Raw genomic sequence first — 22662 nt, forward strand, 5'->3', positions numbered from 1 at the left:
TTTGGTGGCACCGAAGGCCTTTTTCCGTATGCCGACTCCGACGTCGGCCGCTTCAAGTTCGGCACCGAAGTCTCGCTTGGTGCGCTCGGTGCCGACGCGTTTCGCTGGCGTCAAAGGTGTGGAAGGCCTCGATCCGACCAGCGCCACTTTTGGTTTCGGTTTCAATTGAACCAGTGCAGCTTTCGGTTTCGGTTTGGTAGAAGGGAAACCAGCCGGTTTAGGTAATAATGGCTGCCGCTGAATGTCCGAGGCCGGGCCCGAAGAACTGCGGGATAGGTCTCGGGTAAGGCCCGAAGGCGATCCCTCGACCGGAGCCATAGACTGTGGCACTGGGCTCTCTTCAGTCTGAACGGGTAGGCCTTGCTCGTCATTGGAGCTACTCTCTTCGGCCCCTAAGGCCTCATCGTAGTCTCCTACCTCGGTGTCGTCTTCATCTCTGCGAAAGAGTGATTCGTCGTCGTCGTCCGATCCGGAGTCATGTTCGGAAACGGGACTGGAGGGTAGGATTTCCAATTCTTCGACATCTTCGGTCTCGGCGTTGAAGATGTCCGCCGGGGCCGGTGCCGCGTGCTGCGCTTCGAGTCTCGCCGCTCGTCGATTCCGTAGAGTCTTCTTGGAACGGAACCGGGCACAGGCCATGCATGTAGATTCGTCGTGATCCGGCGAAAGGCATTTGTTGCACACCGGATGGACGTCGATGTGGGGATATTTCGCATTGCATACCGGACACCTCTTGAATGGTGTCCTCGATTCCATCGTCGATGTCGTCGATGGGCAGGTAAGATGCGAAAAGTCGTTTCTGAAAGTTAGTAAACTAACAAAGGTAGTATCGAAACCGATCGAGAAAACAGTACCGACGCGAACTAAAGGCCTTTTGGCCTCGACAAAGTTTTTCCTAACTTGAGTTAAGATAGCACATCCGAACCCAATGGCGGAAAAAAACAATCTGAGGATGGAGAGGATGCCCATGCGCACTGTAGTCCAGGGGAGGAGTCACCTATCCCAGGAAACTTCGAAGACTCTTCCAGGACAACAACGTGCAATCATCCGGACCCAACACTAGGCGGCGATCTATGCACAGATATGAATTCAGCAGCCCACATGCCTCGAACACAGTTATACACCCACCACCACACTTACATCTACAGAAACGTACACATACTTAGTCTTTTAAACAATCACTTATAGAAACACATACTTATTCATACAGGAACTCTTTCAATCTCTAAGTCTCACATATACTCACTTATATACACCAATAGTCACATATACTAGTTTAAAACATATGTAGTTACTCTCAAAGACACTATTGAGACAGACATTCACTCACTAACACACCCATGTACACACTCATCCACCCATACAGTCCTGCACACATGCTGTCTTCAACACATACAAACAGTGTCACTCATTCATGCACCTATGCACTACGTAATACCCCCCACCATACCACACAGACACTCATACTGATACTCAAAAAAACAACTAATAACCTATATAGACACTCATGTAGCTACTCACCAACCCATGCAGCCACTTATACACAAAGTGAGAGACTGATACAGATATTTGCATATTTAAACATTACTCACTAAGCCATGTATTCACTAAGATACACATAATCAGTCAGCTATACAATCAATTTTTCAAAAACAAATCATCCATTTAGACACTTATATACTCATTTATTCTTCCATCGACCTTGAGATATACATATATAAAATATATGTAATTTTCAGAAATACACAAATTCACTGGATGCTGTCATCAGTGATGTCATTTGAGATGTCATCAGTGATGTCATGAGTGATGTCACTGACCATGTCATGAGTTATGTTATGTTATGTTAATGATTTTTGTACCGCGCACAGCTGCCCCAGCAAAGGGGCGTCCTGGCGCCAAGAAAGGTGAACACAACATCACAAAATGCAGCCAAGTCAGTTAATGTTATTAAAAAGGAGCGTTTTGATGACACGTCGGAACCTGGTTAAGTCTTCCAAAGCGCGGATGTCATTAGGGAGGGAGTTCCAGAGCTTGGCGGCTACTACTCGAAAGGAGCGGCCTCCAGTCCTGCTCAACCGAAAACGGGGAACAGCAGCTAAATTCTGGCCCATCGATCTCAAAGAGCGAGAGGGGATGTATCGAGTCAAGAGATTCATGAGAATAGGTGGAGCCAGGCCTTTCAAAATTTTAAAGGCCAGGCAAAGCACCTTAAACTCGATCCGCCGCGCAACAGGCAACCAATGGAGTGTTTGCAGTGTTCCGGACACTGAGCAACGTTTGGGCAACCCAACTATCGCTCTTGCGGCGGCGTTCTGCACTCGTTGTAACCGCAAGAGTTCAGCCTTGTTCGTGCCTGCAAGCAGAGCACTGGCATAGTCTATCCTGGATAGTACCGATGCCTGGACCACGAGCTGTCTAGTGCTGGCATCAAAAAATTTAAGCACCGGCCTGATGCTAATAATAATGCCAAAGCAAGACGCAGCCACCTTCTTAGTATGGCAAATAAAACTAAGTGACGGGTCCAGCCAGACCCCGAGGTTTTTTTTTTTTTTCATTTCAAAAGAATTTTATTATTTTAAAAGCGCAAATATGACACATAAGATATAAACCAAAGTGATACAATTGATATCAGACCATAAGATAATAAATACATTAATATAAAATTAATTGGTAGGAAAGCAATTCATTGTCATTCATTAATCTGCAGACATCAGATAAATAAATACTTAAGGAGGGAAGACCCAAAATGATGTCTGGCAAAGATATATATCAAAAGTATCACCTACAAATGGCAAGTTAGGGAGAAGAGGAAAGAAAAGAAAGGAAGAAAGAAAAGACGGAAAGAATAGGAAAGAGAAGAGGAAAGAAAAAGAGAGACAGAGAGAAGGAAAGGAATAGGAGAGGATTTCCAGAGGAATCACCCAACACACAAGACAACACTAACCAGACAAATCAAAGGGATATTGTTCCACCACCCCTTCAGAGGCCGACCTCATGTATGAGTCTAGGGCTTCCCATACACCAGAGGAAATAGAAGGAGAAAGATGAGCATGATCCACTGACGTATGAGCACTTCGTAAAAAGGAAACCCAGGCCCACCAAGTATGGTAAGAGACAGACGAAAAGGATTTCCACTCCATGAGAATTACTTTGACTGCAATAGTTAACAAGAGGTCCAACAACTGGAGCTCCATGAGATCTAAAGGCGGAGGGACTGGGGCCGCCAACGGACCTAAGAGAATTAATGGAAGAGACAGTTGGAATTTGATGTTAAAGATGAGCATAAGGTGTTTGTGAACTAAATCCCAAAAGGGTTGGAGAAGGGAACAATCAAGGAACATATGTTGAAAATCGCCTGGTAGAAGCCCACAACTCCAACATAAATTGTCATCTTTGAGATTAAGTGAATACAGACGACTGGGAGTCCAATGAAGAAGATTAATAGAGAAATACTTAGACTGCGTTAGAGAGGGGGCAATTTTGTTACGAAGAGAAAATTTACCAATATCATGCCAGGTATCAGAAGAGATATGGGCAGTAACAGTATGATCAAAATTATGTAACCATTTTTGCTGTGTGACAGTATGGGAAGGGAGTATAGAGGACGATAAAAATTTATAAATCCGAGACGCAACATGACCGGTCCTGATCCAAAGCTGAAAGAGCGTAATCAACGGGGAAGAAGGATGAAGATGTATTTTAGCAAGTGCAACCTTAATCTTAAGAAAAGTATAAAAATCTAAATTAGATAAGGAAAAATGTTGAGCAAGGGATGAGAAAGGGGAAGGATCATTGTTGGAATCATAGAGATGTTTAACCAGTGAGACACCTTTCCCAGCCCAGTAAGACATCAACTCAGGGTCAATATTAATTTTGATTTTAGAATTGCGCCAAATAGACGACCATCTAGTTTTATGTATTGGAACTGCTACCCTCTTATCAACCTTACGAACCGCAGCAATAGTGTCTAAAATAATAGAGCGAGAAAATGGAATAGAAAGGGTGTTTGTGGTCAAAAAAGATGCAGTCGGAAGAGGGGAGGCCAGATCCTGTTCTATGGTCAACCATGCTGGAGCGTGAATAGATGGGGAAGAAAACCAAAGGGCACCCTGGGACGCCAGAAAAGCAGTTTGATACTTCCCCCAATCAGGAAAATTACAGCCCCCCATATCATAAGATTTCCGTAAAAATTTATAAGCAATCCTAGCCCGTCTATCATTCCATAAAAATTTAGAAGTAAGCAGATCAAGTTCATGGAAGAAGGAATCAGAAAGCCTTACTGGAAGCATAGAGGAAACAAAATTAATAATAGGAGTGATCATCATTTTTAGAGTCTGCATACGGCCCCACCAAGAAATATGCTTCGGAGACCAATTTTCTAAAAGACGTCTCACCTTAAGAATAGTTTGGGATTCATTATAAGAAGCCGTAGCATATAGGGTGGAACAAAAATAGATACCCAGATACTTTAAGTGTTGGGATTGCCATTTAAAGCCCGCCGAGCCCATATGAGAGGAGAAGCAGTAAGCATTTAAAGGAAACATCTCTGTCTTATCTTTGTTCAGAGTGTATCCCGAAACTTTTGAAAAAAGAGCAATCGTATCCGAAATAGCGGGGATGGCCAGAGCAATATCATCAGAAAAAATGAGAACATCATCTGCATATGCCGCAGTTTTTATCTGATGAGACCCAAAAGAGAACCCTTTAATATCTGGATGCGAGTCAATCATTCTGAGGAGAGGATCAATGGACAACAAAAATAGGAGAGGGGACAAAGGGCATCCTTGTCTAGTGCCCTGACAAAGGTTAAAAAAGGAAGACGTAGCACCATTCACCCGTATATTAGCTCTAGGTCGGGAGTAAAGAGACATAACCATACGAATAAAGGAATCACCAAGATTGTGTGCACATAGGACCGCTCGTAGAAAAGGCCAAGAGACCTTATCAAAGGCCTTTTCAGCGTCAAGGGCCAAGGCTGCCGCCGGGAGATTAGATCGTTTAGCGGCGCCAAGAATATGACAAAAAGTACGAATATTATCACGTGCAAGACGCCCCTTTACGAAGCCTGTTTGGGAGGGATGAACCAAATGAGGAATAAAGGACTCTAATCGTTTAGCTAAAATTTTAGCAAAGATCTTGGCTTCCATGTTAAGGAGGGATATGGGACGAAAATTTTTGGGATCTGCGTGATCCTTCCCTTCTTTGGGGATAACTACAATAGTAGCATCCGCCGCAGAACCAGACACAGAGCCATCCTTAATAAACGCGTCAAAAACGGATTGGAGTTTCGGGACAATCACGGGAATAAAGGTTTTATAAAACGCAATAGGATATCCATCAGGACCAGGAGCTTTACCAGACCGAGTAGCTTTAATCGCGGAAATGATTTCATCAGCAGTAATCGGGCAATTTAATGATTGATTATCTTCCTCCGAAACAACTTTCAAAGGAACCGACTTCAAGAACTCCTGACATTGTTCAAAAGAAGCTTGGGCCGAGGGGGTATATAAATTATTATAGAAATCACGGAAAACCTCAAGGATTTCTGCAGTTTGAAATTTTTTCATACCAGACTGGTCCGTAATAGAAGAAATTTGGAAGGTATTACAAGAAGATTCCTGGAACTTTAAAGTGGCTGCAAGAATCTTGCCCGCACGATTTTTTAACAGCAATCTCTTAGATTTCTGAGCCTGCAGGCCAATATGAGCTCTCTTAGTGACTATAGTATTGTATGAATACTTTAAGTTCTTAATAGACTGAAGGCAGGTCTTGTCCTGAGAGTGACGAAAAAGGGATTCCTGCCGTTTGATCTCATCTGCTAAGACCGTGAGTTCCTTCTTAATGGCTGCATTCCTCCCTGACATACACTTAATGACCTGACCCCGGAAAGTACACTTAAAAGAGTCCCAGAGAACAACAGGGGAACTGACTGACCCAACATTTTCAGTAAAAAAAGTCACAATGTCATTGGAAAACTCTCGCACCAAGGACTCATCGTGTAAAATTTCTGTGTTGAGTCTCCACGAGCGAGCTCGTGCCCTAGGGACAAAGGAGGTAAGAGAAAATGTGACTGCGGCGTGGTCAGAAACTAAAATAGGGTGAATAAGCGGAGAAGAAGAAAATTGAACCAGAGAAGAATGAACCAAAAGATAGTCAATGCGTGAAAAGGACGAATGAGGGGAAGAAAAGAAGGAAAAGTCACTACCAGTGGGATTATGAAGACGCCATACATCCTGAAGATGGGTTAGAGAGCACAAATTAATCATTTGTTTGTGTGCTTTAGGGGGACGAAAGTTAAAGGCAGAATTCCTATCCAAGATAGGATCCATTGGCAAGTTAAAGTCACCACCTACAATAAGATTACCAGAATGAGGAGTATCCACGAGCTTTTTGGTAATCGCATTCCAAAAGGCCGGGTCATACTTATTGGGGGCATAAATATTCATGACAAATAAGTCAGCATTACCATCGGATAACTTAGATAGTAACCAACGCCCCTCCGTATCCTGTTCAGAGGAAACGATAGATAAGCCAGAATGTCTAGAGACTAAGGTAATTACTCCATTCCTTTTGCCAGAAGCATCTGAACAAGCAACATCAAAGACCCACTCTTTCTTCAGAAACAACGCCTCCTTGGCAGAGAGCTTTGTCTCCTGAAAAAGGACGAGATCCGAAGAAAGAGATTTACAGTAATCCAAAATCTTTGACCTTTTGACTGGATGATTTAACCCTTTAACATTAAGGGAAAGTATATTTAGTCCAGACATAGAACCATTATCCGGAAAAAAAGATATTCCATATGTGGCAAATGAAGCGCAACAACCAGGAGGGCTAACCAGCAGACATCAACATCCAGCACAACACAGGGTGAGACCAAAGAGGAAATCCGAAGAGAAGAAAGAAAAGAAGAGGAAAAAGAAAGCAGGAGAGTACAGAGAAAGAGAGCGAGAAGAGCCAATCCGGCAGGTCTGAAAAAACCAAATTCATACAAGGGGGGACATGGAAGAAAGAGAGAGGGGCCATCAGGAGAAATAACAACAACAGCATAAAAAGCCCCAGAGCAGTGCATAACCGGTTATACATTTAAAAGGAGAGCACTATCTAAAGCTAAGAACCGGAAATAATTATCACATATCAGAAGACAAAGCGAAATGAGAAACTGTAAAGGCAACACAATTGGCCAAAATTCTGTATATATATCAACTAAAATAAAACATAGAGAACGGTAGGAGCAGACAAGAGAGAAAAAGAAAGCACGATCAGGCATTAAGAGCTGGTGGAAAGAGAGCTAAGAGAGAACAATAATATTAGGTAGAACCAGACCAAAGCGGACTCCAACAAAAGAAAAAGAACCATAATGAAGAGAAAAGAAGAAATATACTCTAAAGCATACTGTATGATATAATATGGGAAAAATACGTGAAATATAATAAAAAAACGGTAAATAGCATCTTATCAATATAGCAATCAGTGAATCCCTCTGGCAATTAAATAAGAGGCCTAATACTATATATAAATATGTAAAGTCTATATACACACTCATAGATGACTTGGCATGAATAAATAAGGCCATATACACGCAGACTGGTATAATAAATATGCTTGGCTAAGTAAGTAGACATGTAGATAAGAGAGGCATAAATCTATCAAGAACAAAGCTTCTCTAAAACAAACTAACCTACTCGAAAAAAAACAATTAATGTCACAATGTAATCAAATCACGCAATGAGAAAGTCAATAAAGGAGGTATCTATATGAAACCATATGGGAAAAACAAGTGAAGCATAACAAGAAACGGTAGGGAGCATCTTAACATATAACAATCAGAGAAACCCTAATGGCAGCTAGATAAGAGACCCAATACTATATATGAATATGTAAAATCTATATACAAACTTAAAGATAACTGGCCATGAATAAATAAAGCCATATACATACAAACTGGCAAGATAAATATGCATGCCTAAGAAAATGAACATGTAGGTAAGAGGGGCATATGACTGCCAAGTACAAAGCATCTATAAAAAACTAACCTACTCGAAAGAAAAACAAATAGTAACACAATGTAAACAAATCACTCAATGAAAAAAACAATAAAGTAGGTATTACTAACAACTATATGAACGACCTATATTGACTCGAAGTATAGCCATAAATAAACATTTAATAAACACATATGAATATAACATCTGGACAGACCAAGCAACAACACGATGAGAAAGCAAAGGAACAAGCAATGACCTACTCCATAAAGTACGAAATAACAAAAAACAAACATGAAGCAAAAGGAACGACCACAACAAAATACGATAAACCAAATTTCACCACAAAAATCGACGCACATACCGAGGACACACCCCTGGAAGGAAAAGGACCGTGACCTAATACGACGAAAGACAAACTGGGGAGGCAATGAATAACAGGACGCTACGCGGACAAAAGTGAAGTCACGCCAACAAGAGAAGTTACCACAAAAAATTGAAAAGTTTATACACTAAAACTAACAACACTAAAGACCAAAACGCCATAACGATACTAAGGGAACACCAAGAGACGACAAAAATACGTCAAGACCAATGGACATAAAGACCACTACGCAGATCTAAAAGCAGCTAGACCTAATAGGTCTGACAGAGACTAAAGACCATGCATTATGTATAGCCGCCTCAGGTGCCAGAAGAACCAGGAGCATGTGAAGCCCCCGTTTGAAGATCCATCTGTAGCTCCATTTGATTATCCAGAAACGAGGCCAAATCCGCAGGTTCGTCAAAAATTCTGACACGACCCTTGAAAGTGATGCGGAATTTTGAGGGACCAGCAAAGGAGAAGGGGATATTCATTTCAGACAAACGTTTCCGGAGATTAAGAAAGCCTTTCCTCCTCATCACCGTGTCTCTGGCAAAGTCTTGAGAGATTGAAATACGATGGCCATTCCAAGAGACAGCTCTAACCTTCCGCATATGCGCCAAAATCTGCTCTGTATGTTGGTGACGCAGCGGCTTAAAAATTATCGCTCTTGGTTGCGTAGCAGACTTGGGGCGAAAGGAGGGGACACGGTGTGCCCGTTCCAGTTCAAAATCTTTGTGGAAAGAAATTTGTAGTGTTGACGGAATCCATTGATAAAGGAACTCAATCATGGAAGATGCATCTTTCTCAACATCTTCAGGAAGACCAAAAATACGCAGATTGGATCTACGATTACGATCCTCTTGTTCAGTGAGGTCTTTCCTCAATGCTGCCATAGAACGCTCTATCTGCGTGAGAGATCTAGAGTGCTTTTGCATGGTATCCTCTGCGCCACTAATCCGTGCTTCTGTACCTGAGACACGAAGGGAAAGGGCCTTGAAATCATTCCTGATGGCTAACACCTCCACCTGCAGTAAATCTGTATTAGTCTTAGTAGACTGCGCAATCTCATAAACCTCATTAAGGCGCGTCAGAATGGACTCAAGAGTCGAATTAGTGTCTTTAGGAGCAGACTCAGGTGTTGGGGATACCTGTTTGGACCTCTTAAGAGATGCTTTAGATTCCTTAACGTCTTTGGCATTCGGTGAAGGGGCCATATTTTCAGCCATAGGGCAGACCACCTCAGCAGAAACAAAATACACCACCTCAGATAGAGTGAGAACAAGGAATGCCAGGGGTTGTAAAACCCTCAATGTGTGAGAGGAAAAATGGGCAGGAAGGAATCATGCACTTGCATCAGAAAGAGCCGGGCAGAAAAAATCACAGGCGATCCCAGTCAGAAAAAACACTTCACGAAAAGAAGCATGTGCTACAGGCGCCAGTAATCAAGCACCGACTACGAAAACCACCAGGATCAAGCCAAGAACAAAAAAGCCTCACATAAGGAAGTGGCAGTGCGTTTGACGATGAGGAAAAACCAGAAACCTCAAAAAGCCCACACAGTGGGACTCTCAGCAATAGGCGAACAAAATAAGCTCAAGAAAAGTGAAAAAACGTCACCAGCTCCTGAATGCCTCCATTCCTGACAGGATAGACCAGTAGCGACGTCTTGTAGAAGCGAGAGAAAAACTCCCTCACAGAAGAAACAAAATGGCGGCCGCTCGTGAAAGCCTGAAGCGTCACTTAAAAATGCCGATAAATGAACTCTGGCCGCTCTTCACCACCAAAAACCTCCCTCGTAGCATGCACGGCAGTTTCCCATGCAAGATAACATCTTCTGCGCAGAGCGGGGCAATATTCAGCGTCAGCAATGTCTCCGTCGGCCCTCTCTCTTTACGGAGCTCAAGCGCGATCCGCCATCTCGCAGCGGCGCGCAAGCCACGCCCCCCAGACCCCGAGGTTTTTTAACTCCATAGCAGGAGAGGGGATCATTCCTAACTCGGGGGGCCACCAGCTGTCATTCCAACATCCAGGTTGCTTCCCAAATACCATCACCTCTGTCTTCTTTGTGTTCAATTGGAGACAATTCTGGTTCATCCAATTGGCCACCGAGCGCAACCCCTCACAAAAATTGAGGGCGTCCAAAGCTGAGTCCCCACTTAGTGTGACCGCCAGCTGCGTGTCATCAGCATAGGACACCATTGTCAGGCCCCAGCCTTTGACTACCGCAGCCAGCGGCCTCACATAAAGATTGAAGAGAGTGGGGCTCAGAGATGAACCCTGTGGGACCCCCAGGGTGAGCGGGTGAGAGGTGGATTTACCGGGAGGTATCGCAACCTGAAAGGATCTGTTGGAAAGGAAGGAGCGGAACCAGCCTAATGCCGACCCCCTAACCCCAGCTTCCTCTAAGCGCCGCAACAGGATATCATGTGACACCGTATCAAAGGCGGCACTCAGGTCTAACAACAAGAGTGCCGCTGTTTGTCCGGTGTCCAGCACGGAGCGCAGATGTTCAACCATGTATAACAAGGCAGTCTCCGTGCTGTGGGCTTTACGAAAACCATTTTGCGTGGGATCCAAGATGTTAGCTTTATCGAGATGGTCAGCCAGGATCCCATTCACGTGGGCTTCGATGACTTTAGCAGCCCACGGCAGCAAAGAGATGGGACGATAGTTTTCAGGTTTTGTGGGGTCGAGGGTAGGCTTTTTTAGGATGGGGGTGACTACCGCTTGCTTCCACTTGGTGGGTACAGTCCCTGAGCCCAGTGACATATTGATAAGGGCAAGCAAGGGTGCACGACATATAGCCTGCATGTTTTTAAATAGGGCCGGTTTAAGGGGGTCTGCAGGGGAGCCAGATTTAATTTTTTGGCTCAGAAAGTCAAAGCCCTCCTCAGATAGGGGGGCCAAAGAATCCAGGATCCTATCGTTGAGCTTAGGACACCCAAGTGAGTCCAAGCAGTGCACGATAGTTGGAAAAGAGTGGTAAATTGCTTGCACCTTATGAACAAAGAAAAGAGCCAGACTCTCGCAATGAGAGTCTGTGCAGATTTCAGCCGCAGAGACCCTCTTAGTTATAAGGTCCTTTAGGACCTTAAAGATTAATTTGGAGGAATTAGGGCTGTTCCGGAACTCCTGCGCATAAAATGCGGCACGTGTTCGACACACCGCCCTGTGATATGCCTTAGTTAGAGTGTGGTAGCAGGTCTTAAGCGCGGGATCATAGGCTTTCCTCCATCGCCTTTCCGCTTGCCTACACTCTCTCTTAAGAGACGCCAAGGTCTCATCATACCACGGGCTATGTGCCTTGGTCCGGCACTTAGAACGTACAGAAGGAATAAAAACGTCCAAGGCCGTGCCAATCCAAGTGCAGAATGACTCATACCCACCATCAACATCAGCGAGGAGAGGTAGGGGAGTTTTCCTTAATAAGAGGTAGAAGTCTTCAAGTTTTAGTTTACTCCACTGGCGGGAAACAGACGTTTTGTTCAGTGTCACAAAAAGAGGATCTGCCACAGTGAGAGCTGCTTTCACCAGCATATGGTCTGTCCAAGTCAGCTGAACAGGTTGACATAAGGTAATCTCCTCTAAGGAGGAAAAAAACGGGTCCAGAATATGTCCACCCGAGTGAGAGGGGGACGTCACTCTCTGTGTGAGCTGCAAGGCTTCTAGATCTGCAAGGCAGCTTTTAATGGAGGATTGGGAAGGACAATCGAAGTGCAGGTTGAGATCACCTACCACATTAAAATTTGCACAGCCAAGAGCTTCTATACTAATGACGTCCGGGAGAGCGGCCCTAAAGGCCACATCGCAGCCCGGAGGCCGGTATATTAGAAGACCTGAGAAGCTAAAGCAGTGAGACAGAGAGATTCTGAAACGAGCACATTCACAGCCTGGGAGTTTTAGTTCTTTCCATTCACAAGGAAAGCGACGTTTCACCGCCATTGCAATTCCGCCACCTCTCGAACCACGGTTGAGAGTTGCCACGGTATAGTCAGGGGGGAAGGCGAGATTTAAAATCGCAGTATCAGCCTCTTGAAGCCATGTCTCGGTCATAAAAAACACATCAGGGGAGTCATTGGTGGCAATATCAAAAATCTCCGCCTGATGTTTGACCAGAGATCTGACATTAAGGCTATATATATTGACAATATTCACCCCCGACACATTAATCTGCCGGGATGAAATTTGCATAGAGCGGGCGCGGAACGGGGGAGGCAGGCGCCAGCAGCAACAGGTGCACAGATAAGGGCCCCTTAGCGGTGCAACAAGTGGAAGTGGACAGATGGGAAAATGGTCACGTATGGCCAGTAAGTCTGCTCTACCGTACCTGAGGATGGAAGCAGCCATAATGAAGATGAAAACGTCTGCCGCACCCCGCACTTCCTTAGCGCTGACGGGCGCAGACGGGCAGACTCTGGCTTGACTCAGGCGAGAGTCAGGCGCTACCGCTGCGCGTCACCGCTGCGCGGCCCGTACGAGCATTAAGTACCGGCTCACCTGGAGTCCTGGCAAGCGCTAGAGCGCTCGAGCCGATGGCCCAGTAAACAAAGCACCCCCCAAGATGGCGGCCAAGCGCCACACGAAGGAGCACAGGAGCTGCCAGAGGAGGACAACAGACTCCGCAAAATGCGGTGAGGGCACAATTTAAATGCAAGAGTGTGAGTGATGTAATATGTGACGTCATCAGCAGTGCATTGCGGGCGCGCGAGTTATAGTTAACTGAACTAACTATAACGGGGGAATTTCAATTGTTTTGTACGAGTGAAAAGTCCAGATAACTATAACGCCCCTGAAACCTGTGGTTTTTTCAGTGAATTTCTAGGGTTTTTTAAATGCTAATTCCTAACTATAACGTGCCTGAAACCTATGGTTTTTTCAGTGAATATATATATACACACACACACTTTTCTCAGAATTAAGCGTAGTAATCTATCACAATCTATACTGAATTTAGCGCTGGGACACTTCTCAGAGTAGATGTGCGCTCTGTAAGTCGGGTTTCATTCATTCATTCATCCACCTCAATTTATGGCAATACAATTTACCTGGGATTGTCCTTGATGTCATCTGCTCATCAGAAAAACAATTTTTGCTAAAACCACAAAGGTCCAGTATAACATTTGCAGGCCGAGCCTCCTATGTAGTGGCGGCTAAATGCTGAAATTGCCTTCCAATTGCCCTCTGAAGTCAAGCATGTTTATCCTATTTGAGAAAGCTTCTCAAGAAAGATTTATTCAATCAGTAATGTGCTATCACTACAGTGACAACATCACTTGCAGTTAGCGTCAAGAAACCTCTGGGGAGCTTTGTTCTCTAGAACAATCTTGTTCAGCACTATTATAATCTTGTAATTCATTTTTCGTACATTTTTCTTAATGTATATTAAAATGTATTACATCTGATATGCTTTTATTGTAGATCGTACATATACATTTACTGTTATTTTATGCACAATGTTTTGTTCATATTTCCGTATTTGCACCATTCTGAAATGTGTACTGTTATTATTGTGGGTCTAGTTTCATTCCATTAACTTCAAAAAAAGTTTTACCTCAAAAAATAGGAAAGCGATTTAGACATTGAAACATGTGTGGCTCCAATAATTGCTAATCCTTGTACAATGCACAGCTCAGTCACAAATTAGTAAATATCAAAACAGTTCTTACCTTTACGTGGAACTCACTATCCATAAGGATATTTTGGGTTTTTAAGTCATGGTGCAGCAATGGAGGGTTCATGTTGTGAAGAAAATTAACTCCCAAGGCAATTTCATAAAGAATACGGTACCTCAATGAAAAGGGAATTTCAGGAAAATCATTTTTCTGCAACAAAAATGCAAGAAACAAATGTGTGTTTGAATTTACTATGTACTGGCAAATGCAGAAAGAACATGCAGAAATAAAAAATTGTATGTGGTGTGATTGTAGTGAACATTTACACTTGAAGCAAATCTGCAATGGCACGCTTTTACTGGGAACTGCATCGGACATAATTTAAGCAGTTAGTATTCGGCACATTATTCATAAGCAGAAGTGAATTAGACTATTAAAATTCAAATTAAACAAGTGCTGGCAAAGCCATTGGGCCAGCGTTGCAATTTCTGTTATAATCCACACCTGTCAACGTCGCCAAATCTTGTTTTTGAGTCAACCAATTGAGCACTTGTGGGATGCGAGGTCTCATGGAATCTATCAAAGTTTTGGTAAGCGAAATGGTGTGTTTAGAGACAGGTAGTGAAATTTAATTATCTTGTTTAACAGAAATGTATAACGCTTCCACACCACAAACCTAGTGCAACATGTATCAGAAAGGCTTACAAGCTGTCTCCAACCAGTTGATTGAGAGCTACTAGTAACTAGCAGAAACTTTAAGAGTAGCGTCCAGCCTTTAGTTAATTTTTAACCAAGAACTGCAATAAGTAATTGTTGTGTTTTCCTTTTAAAGTTAAGGAAAAGCAATGTTTATTTTACATTATCAGGCTGCAGATAGCAGACCCTGATAAGGAGAAGTGCTCTGCAAATGTATGACTCATTTGGGTCACAGAGGTTCAGAACTGAAGAACTGAGGTATTTAACTCTTAAATATAAGTGGTTCTCAGCTCAATATTAGAACATACGAACTAAAGTATATTTATAAATGCTTTTAAAATAGAGAAAGTTAAAATGAAGAGTCAACATAATGATTAAGGTAAATCTTCAAATTAATGTTCTCCCTATCCAAAGTATTATAATTACAGATAGCAGGTATCTTGTTCCCAGTGGCTGGAAGACACATTCTCATATTTATAACTGAAAAATACAGTTGTTTTCTTTTAAATGGAAGAAATTTCCTATGATCCAACATATCAGCTCCACCGCAGTCTTGTCAAATATACATCCTGATACCTTAATGATTTCTGCTTATTCTTTCAGAACTATTCCACATGAGATTAAGTACAGCAAGATGTAATCTTCATATAGTTTATGTTGAGGATTGCCTGTTGCAAAAAAAATTGTATAGTTGTGTCCATTAAAAATGTCTATGTTAACAGCTCTTTGTACAGTGCAAATAGGGTACATGGTTACAGAAATCCCAGTTTTGTAACTTTACAGCTTTCAGACATATGGGGGAGCTTAAAGCAAACAGAATAAGATGATGGACGGAGTGATGAAACCTTTAAAAAACTCACCACCGGTCACTATTAGATCTGGGTTGAATCCATCATCGTTCTTTTGCTCACCTCGCCACCCCAGTTCAAACCCAGCTATGAGTATTTTAAGAGTCAGAAGAAATACATGAGTTTGAGCCCAGAATGAGGCATTCTATGAGAAGAATCTTCATTTTACTTACAGCATTTCACAACCAGGAGGAAATCTGAGGCAGTAGCATGCATGTGTGGTTATTAATGGACACTCCTGTATATTTATATCATTCAGTACTCTTACCCTTGTAGGATATACTTTTAAATTACATTTGGCATAGAGAAAGACAAATCTATCTGGCAAGTGGTGGGAATCGGCATGTAATTGTCACAATCCATGTCCTTCTATAAGCCATCTGTTCTCAGAGCTACTGAAAAAAGGTCCCCGCACCAGCATACAATGCAAGAGCTGTCTGCACATTATGGGAGGGGTTTGGAGTATGAGTTTACTGCTGTTTAACTTACTGGTTACTGAGCGCAGCACCCTTATCACCTTTATAACATGTATTTAATTCAAAGGGGCGGCTAACATTTGGCCTTAGGGAGGTACTCATACTGCTTTCCGAAAGAAGGGATTCTCTAGGGGTACCGGGATGTCAGCAATGAAAATACCACCACCTTCTTAGGTGCATTTCATTTTCTACTGCACTAATCAAGACGAAATATGCAGAAAGTCTGCATGCACGTCAGAGGTGATGGTGGGTGAAAGGTGGCAGTGGAGGTATTTATGAACGTAAGTGTGTGTGTTCAACAAACACTGTGGGGTCAGGAGCGGTGTCCAAAGTGTGTTTCATACTTTCAAGCGAGTACTTCAAACAATTGGTATTAAGCTTTGCATTGTGTGAATTACTGAAATATATATTTGATTAAAAATGTTAGTGATTTGTGGACAAATATGATAGATCTGCTTTAAATATATTGCTATGCTCACCCCTTGATAAAGTCCATAGCCTGACTTTTTATATTTTGTTGTTGTGACTCTGACAAATTCAGTATGTCTGCCTGAATGCAGGCAGGTTCTGTGAGACCAACCGCTCACTGTGCATGCAGAAGGCCTTTTGCAGGAGGAGGTACAGCATTTTTAGGTAGGTTGGGCATAAGGCCTGGCCACATGCCAGGTCTAGCACCCAACCCCACACTGTGCACAGTCGAAGGACGGAGGCTAGGCTCGGCTGTGTGCAGCATGGGGTTGGTATTACATATGGTAATAAAATATTACTTCATGTTATAAAGCCCTAGAAATTCACAGAAAAACAAAGTTCTAGTGACAACATAGTTAGTTATTGTAATTATATATTTCTTTTGAATGAAAAAAAGTCATAGAAATTCACAGAAAAAACAACAGTTAAAGTAACATTATAGTTAGGGGAAAATTTCAGTGATGTTACATAGCTCAAGTAACTATAACTCGTGCACTAAAGTAACTATAACTCATACCCTCGCCATGCACTGCTTATAACCTCACATATTAGAGCACTCATGGCATGTTCTACGACATAACTGATAACATCATTGCAACATCTGAAAAGACATCATTGATAACAACACTGCATGCTAGAGCATGAGTTATAGTTACAGTGGCAAAAGTATATTATGTGGTTCCAATCGAGAGACCTGGCTGTGTCACTTACCTAGGACCTAGATAGTTGGTTGGAGGCATGGCACACAGGGATGTGTGCCATGTCGACTCCTCTCTTTTCTCTGCACCAAAACACACAGCCTTCAATGGCAGTGTGTGGGTGTTAATGAACAGGGCCTCTAAAGGTGGCACAATAGGTGCTGAAGACCTTAGAGGCCTTCCCTTGTCACAGTGCCCTTGGTACCCATGGTACCTTTTACAAGGGGCTTACCTGTGGCCAGAGATGTGTCTATTGTGGGAAGAAAGGTACAGCTCTGGGAAAGAACACAGGCCCTGGGAACTTGATTGGAGGGATCCAGGTCACACCAAGTCAAAGAGGATCATGTGTCAGGCAAAAAGAGGGGGGTAACTATGCAGAAAGTGGCACTTTCCTACAAGGGCGCACAAATCTGAACACACTGACACAACCATCCACCCATACGTGGGACTTCCACCTGTGTTAGGACATTACAAATGTGGCAATTGAATGGCCTGCAACCCAACCACCAACACCAAAATCTTCCACCATGGAAATGTTTTTCAAAACCTTAATTTCTTTTCGAACTATAACTCCTGCAATATCATCTATTGTATACGTTGCCCATGTGATTTGGCGTACATAGTTCGGACAACAAAGAAAATAAAGACAAGGATATCACAGCACAAAAGCAGGATCCACTGTAAGGTCACCACGGCTCATCTAGTGGAGCATCTCCTTGCCAATGGACACACTGAAAATGATCTCCCTTTGCAAGTGACAGACAAGAAACCAAAGCAAGAGGAGGTAACAACCAGTTGTTACTTAACAGACTGGAATGCAAATGGATCTTTAAATGCTAGTTGATATCCCATGATTTAAACATGCAAGAGGAAAGGAATGCAATCCTATAAGACCTTTGTAACATTTTCTTTTAGAAATGTTACAAAGGTCTTATAGGATTAAATTCCATTCCTCCTGCATGTTCAAACTGTGGGAAATCGACTGACATTTATAGATCCATTTAAGAATCGTTATTGTTCTGCAGCCATCAAGGCATTTTCCATATGTAATCTGAAAATACCAGCTAGGTACATTCAATATGTAATTTCCATGTTAGATGTACTTGTCCTCCTTATTATTTTTATCTGTATCTTTTTTAATTCATTCATATAAATTGTTCAATTTTATTCTCTTCTTTACATATTTGTCCTCTCTTGTCCAATCCTTGATTTAATCTGCACATGATTGGTTTCCATTATTTTCAATCATTCAGCCAAATGATACAGCCTTTGTATTATTTGTTCTTTACTAAGTAAATGTTTATCCAGCATTGGGTGCGTCTAAAATACAGACATTTATTTTCATGCTCTCACCTGTTTCACCCTTCTGAGACCGATATAAGCGGCTATTTCTGCCTTTGCCTCAGAAATCATATCCAGTCTTTGCTCACAATGGCAACAGAATGTTCTGTATGCCCGAGCCGTCACACATGCGCCACGACCCTCGCAGGTAGCCTTCTAGGTATTATGCTACCTCGCATCGTTGGCGTATGCGTGTTATTTGGGAAGCCGACACACTTTAAATCAGGCCATGGTTTCCCATCTACAACGAGACCTCGAGCCCGTGAGTCAGCGACAGGGTGCTCTGCATAAATTAGATTTCTCCTGTAGGCTTTCACGCCACTGGATTAACAGTATGTTTTTAAATCCTCCCCAGACCTTAACAATTAAAGCTACACATTCGTGCCTTAAGGGCTGCTTTAATTTTACCGCCCTTCCTCAGGGAATAATAATCTTGAACAGGAGCCTACTTCATTCAAGTCCAGCATGGATGTCTCTGCATCCCACGAGTCCATTGACAGCGCACCATGCAACTAATTGCCTTTCCAGGATGCAACCTTGCAAGTGGATTCTGAGCAAGTCAACATAATTTCAAGCCTCGGTCAGGCCTTTTTTGTGTATTGTGGACTATACAGACATACCCCACTGGCCAAATTCTTACCTCTGCACCTTTCTCTTAGTGATTTAACCACCACAGACGACAGCATTGATTAACATCGACCACTAGCTCCCCCCAGCATTTTCCCCTAGACTGGGCTCCACGTGTATTTTCACACTAGGTGAGTTATGTTACTCTCCTATTTGTTGACTGTACGGTTAATCCTCCAATTAGTTGTACTAAGTATTTTTTACCATCATTTCAGAATATGCCCTGATGCTTCAGTAGTGTAACGGCTGTTAAACCCCCCACACTCATACGGGTCCCCATTGAGCACATTGATTTCATCTATGAAGGGCTGAACGCTCACTCCGCCCTTGCTTCAAGTACCAATGCACAGGTGAATTTAATTATTAACGAATACCCTTTCACTTGCCTTTAATCACAATGAATAGAAGCATTTATAGCTTCTTCCTTTTCCCTCATAGGAATCTTAGTTTGCCCCTACATTGTGTTTTCCCAAGTTGGATGACCTTGTTTTCCTGGATCAATTCCTTATTACCCCACCAGGCAAGCACAATTCAATAGCTTATTTCACTATATTCAGCCCCATCATACATCCGATTCCGATGTTTCTTCATTTCTATATACTAGGTGCTCACACATTTCCTCCTGATGATGACCTTATGTCAATAGAGTTTGAAACGCAGTGGACTATAGACATATATCGATTCCTATTCTAATATATAAAAATAACTAAAGGAGTCAAACTTTTTTTTGCTTGTATATGATGCACTCTTCTTTATCACTCACTTGTCAATGCATGTTCTCTCACCCAGTTGTGAGCACTGGCTCTTTAGATCTCTTTAACAATATGCAATTAATACATTCATTGCAATAGAACATCGTTTTTCAGCCTGCCCTGTGTTTGTCTTACTATCTAAGTAACTACCTCGTCTTATAATTAACTAAGACTATGTTTTTCCTTGCTTGTGTGACTAATTGCTGAAGTGAACCATTCTTTTTTTTAAATAAATGGAGGCATACATTAGAGCATGGCTATCACCTGGGGCTCAACTAGGAAACGAACACTGGCAAAGCCAACTGTCACAATTTGCCAATACTTCTGACTACCACTTAGCATTGTTGACATATGAGCTCCTAATGGTTGTGCAATTGTGGCACAACCACTGGTAAAACCAATAGCATCAGATGGGCATTTTGAAATTAAACTGATTTATATTTATTATTGCAGGTATATCACTGTCACTTAGCTTCTAGACACAATGTGACAGCCATATTGGAAATCTGTGTGTATTTGTTATTATACCATTCCACAATGACCAATGAGTTGAATGTAGATGCAGTGTGATGGAAACCTTTAAATGGTATATCTTTAATCAAGAATGCCAACCAAGCAGAATTTCCTAATGGTCACTCAAAGCCATTGGCTTTGTCAATGCTAGTAACACAATTGTATAGGCATTGCCAAGCTAACAGCAGTGGCAAGGAAAAGAAGCAGCAATAGCAGGTAGCCATATTTGTTAGGTCCAGGCTCCGAGGGAAAGGGGGAAGATCACCAGTGTGCCACAAGGGACAGAGGTGCTTAGAGAAAGAGAGCATGGGAAGCGAACCAAAGAGAGAGATGGGAGGGTGGATTGCGACATACCAAAGGAAAAGAAGAAAACCTAAGTGCCAAAAAGCAAATCCCATGGAAAAGAGAAGACATGGTTCACTGAAGATACAGTTCATCCGATTAAAACCATGGAGAAACAGGAATACTCCATAAGCGGGACAAACAATGAATAAGGAGAAAAAACATAAAATCAGCAATTGGTATTTGTAATAGACAAAAAGCCCTCCTGTTATGAGAAAGGTTCTGCCCCAAAGCTCGCTTTAAGTATATGTTAAATATTGGTTACAAAGCAGTCTGAGACAGACCGCTAAATTTGTCTGCTGCAAGACCGCAAAAATGAAGTTATTGGATTATAGTGGCACAGTCCATACAATTTTGATTGAACAGTAGATGAATGAACAATTAGGATATCGAATAAAGTAAATGAACTATTTGAGGACTACAAAAACCATGTGCATTTTGGTGCAACTCTGAAATTGGCACCATTATGGTTTCCTCAGATAACATCAACATATCATCATTAACTGACAGGGGCCTCACATGTCAAAAAAAGACAATGCAGAAAAGTCCTCCCAAAAACGAATCTGCAGTACAGATTAAAGTTCATGCACTCCAAACGGGGATTAACAACACATAATCAACATTCTCCAAATGTGCACACCATTTGAGCACAATTGTTTATTGTAAAATTCATACATGTTCAGCCTCAGGTGTGAAGACATGGATCGAGTACAAGATTCAAATATGCTCTTGAAAGACAAAAACCACTGAGAACATTTCATAAATGTAAACATTTTGAAGATGTCTGCGGTGCGAGCCATATTTCCTCATTAAATGTTAAGACAACCTTATTCAAACACCTGAAAATAACATTTTAATTTATAAAGTTTCTCTTTGGTTTCCACTCCTGGAAACTTAACCAGAGCACAATATAATGTGTAGGAAAAGTAAAGCGTAAACCGAGCTAAAACATCACTTCTCTTAAAAAGACTAGTAGGAGGAGATGCGACAGATGTGACCCACGCACGTAGCCGCCAACGTCACCTGATTCTCCGATGCTCCACCCACGAGACGCTCTGGAATGGCTGCCGTTCCTCAGGGCTCCGATGACTCCGAGTTCCATGTCTATGTGCTGGGAAGCCTAATTCCTTGCCTAATTCCTTGCGGCAAAGTAATTCACCTCTGCCTGACAAGAACTGCAAGAACCGCGGAGTGAAAAAGATCCGGAGGAGGCTGGTGGGGCTTAGTGTTTTAAACGAGAGCGAGAGACACAGCAGATACGGACGCGCAACAGTTGCACTGATCCATCCGAGGCAGCTAGTGCACCTCGCTTTCTGAATATTTCTGCTATCTGCAAGAGTCTCGCCCTGCCGGTCTGCCCCAAAAGCCTCAAGACGCTCGATGCGCCTGTACCCGTGGTTGCTGCCCGCCACTTACAGTGCGCTATGTGCTGATTTAAAAAAGACTGCTGCACAGCCCCACGTCGTCTCTGTCTCCGTCTATGTCACTGGCCCTCATCATTGAAGAGGAGTCTCTTCTAAGTATACCACTGGCATTCCATCGGTAGCGGTGAGGGCTGCAAGGGCTGAAGGGGCAGAGCGGGCGGTGACGGGAGAGTGGAGTGGAGAAGAGAGGAGGCGAGGTGGCTTCGTATTTTTATTTGCCTATTTACCACACTTACCCTGTGTGCTAGACACTATATGGCACTCCTTTTTTCCTATGGCGCTCGGCCTCTGAGGGAAAATTTGGGCCGCTACGGACTGGATTGGTTCTCTGAGTTCGTCTATGACATTATTCTTCGACCTGTGATCAGTCTGTTCTGCTTGCTTCTGAAAGGAATCAAAACCCTAATTTAGATTTAGGACCTAATTATTCAGTTTTATCTGTCACGTGCCCACACACTGTGAAATATTATGTAAAGACAGAAAAACATTATAATGCTGTTTAAACGTGCATGT

At 42.7% G+C, this 22662-nt stretch overlaps 1 protein-coding gene across 1 annotated transcript in view; it reads right to left on the reverse strand.

Annotated features, from left to right (window-relative positions):
• RIPK2 (receptor interacting serine/threonine kinase 2) overlaps positions 1 to 22662 on the reverse strand; it is a 330649-nt gene that overhangs the window by 179101 nt on the left and 128886 nt on the right. The window contains exon 3 of the mRNA XM_085605314.1: positions 14019 to 14174. Within this exon, the coding sequence (XP_085461440.1) occupies positions 14019 to 14174 (156 nt within the window). The remainder of the gene's footprint in view (positions 1 to 14018; positions 14175 to 22662) is intronic.

The sequence above is a fragment of the Triturus cristatus genome, chromosome 5_1 (assembly GCF_964204655.1).
Source record: "Triturus cristatus chromosome 5_1, aTriCri1.1, whole genome shotgun sequence".
Taxonomy (NCBI): domain Eukaryota; kingdom Metazoa; phylum Chordata; class Amphibia; order Caudata; family Salamandridae; genus Triturus; species Triturus cristatus.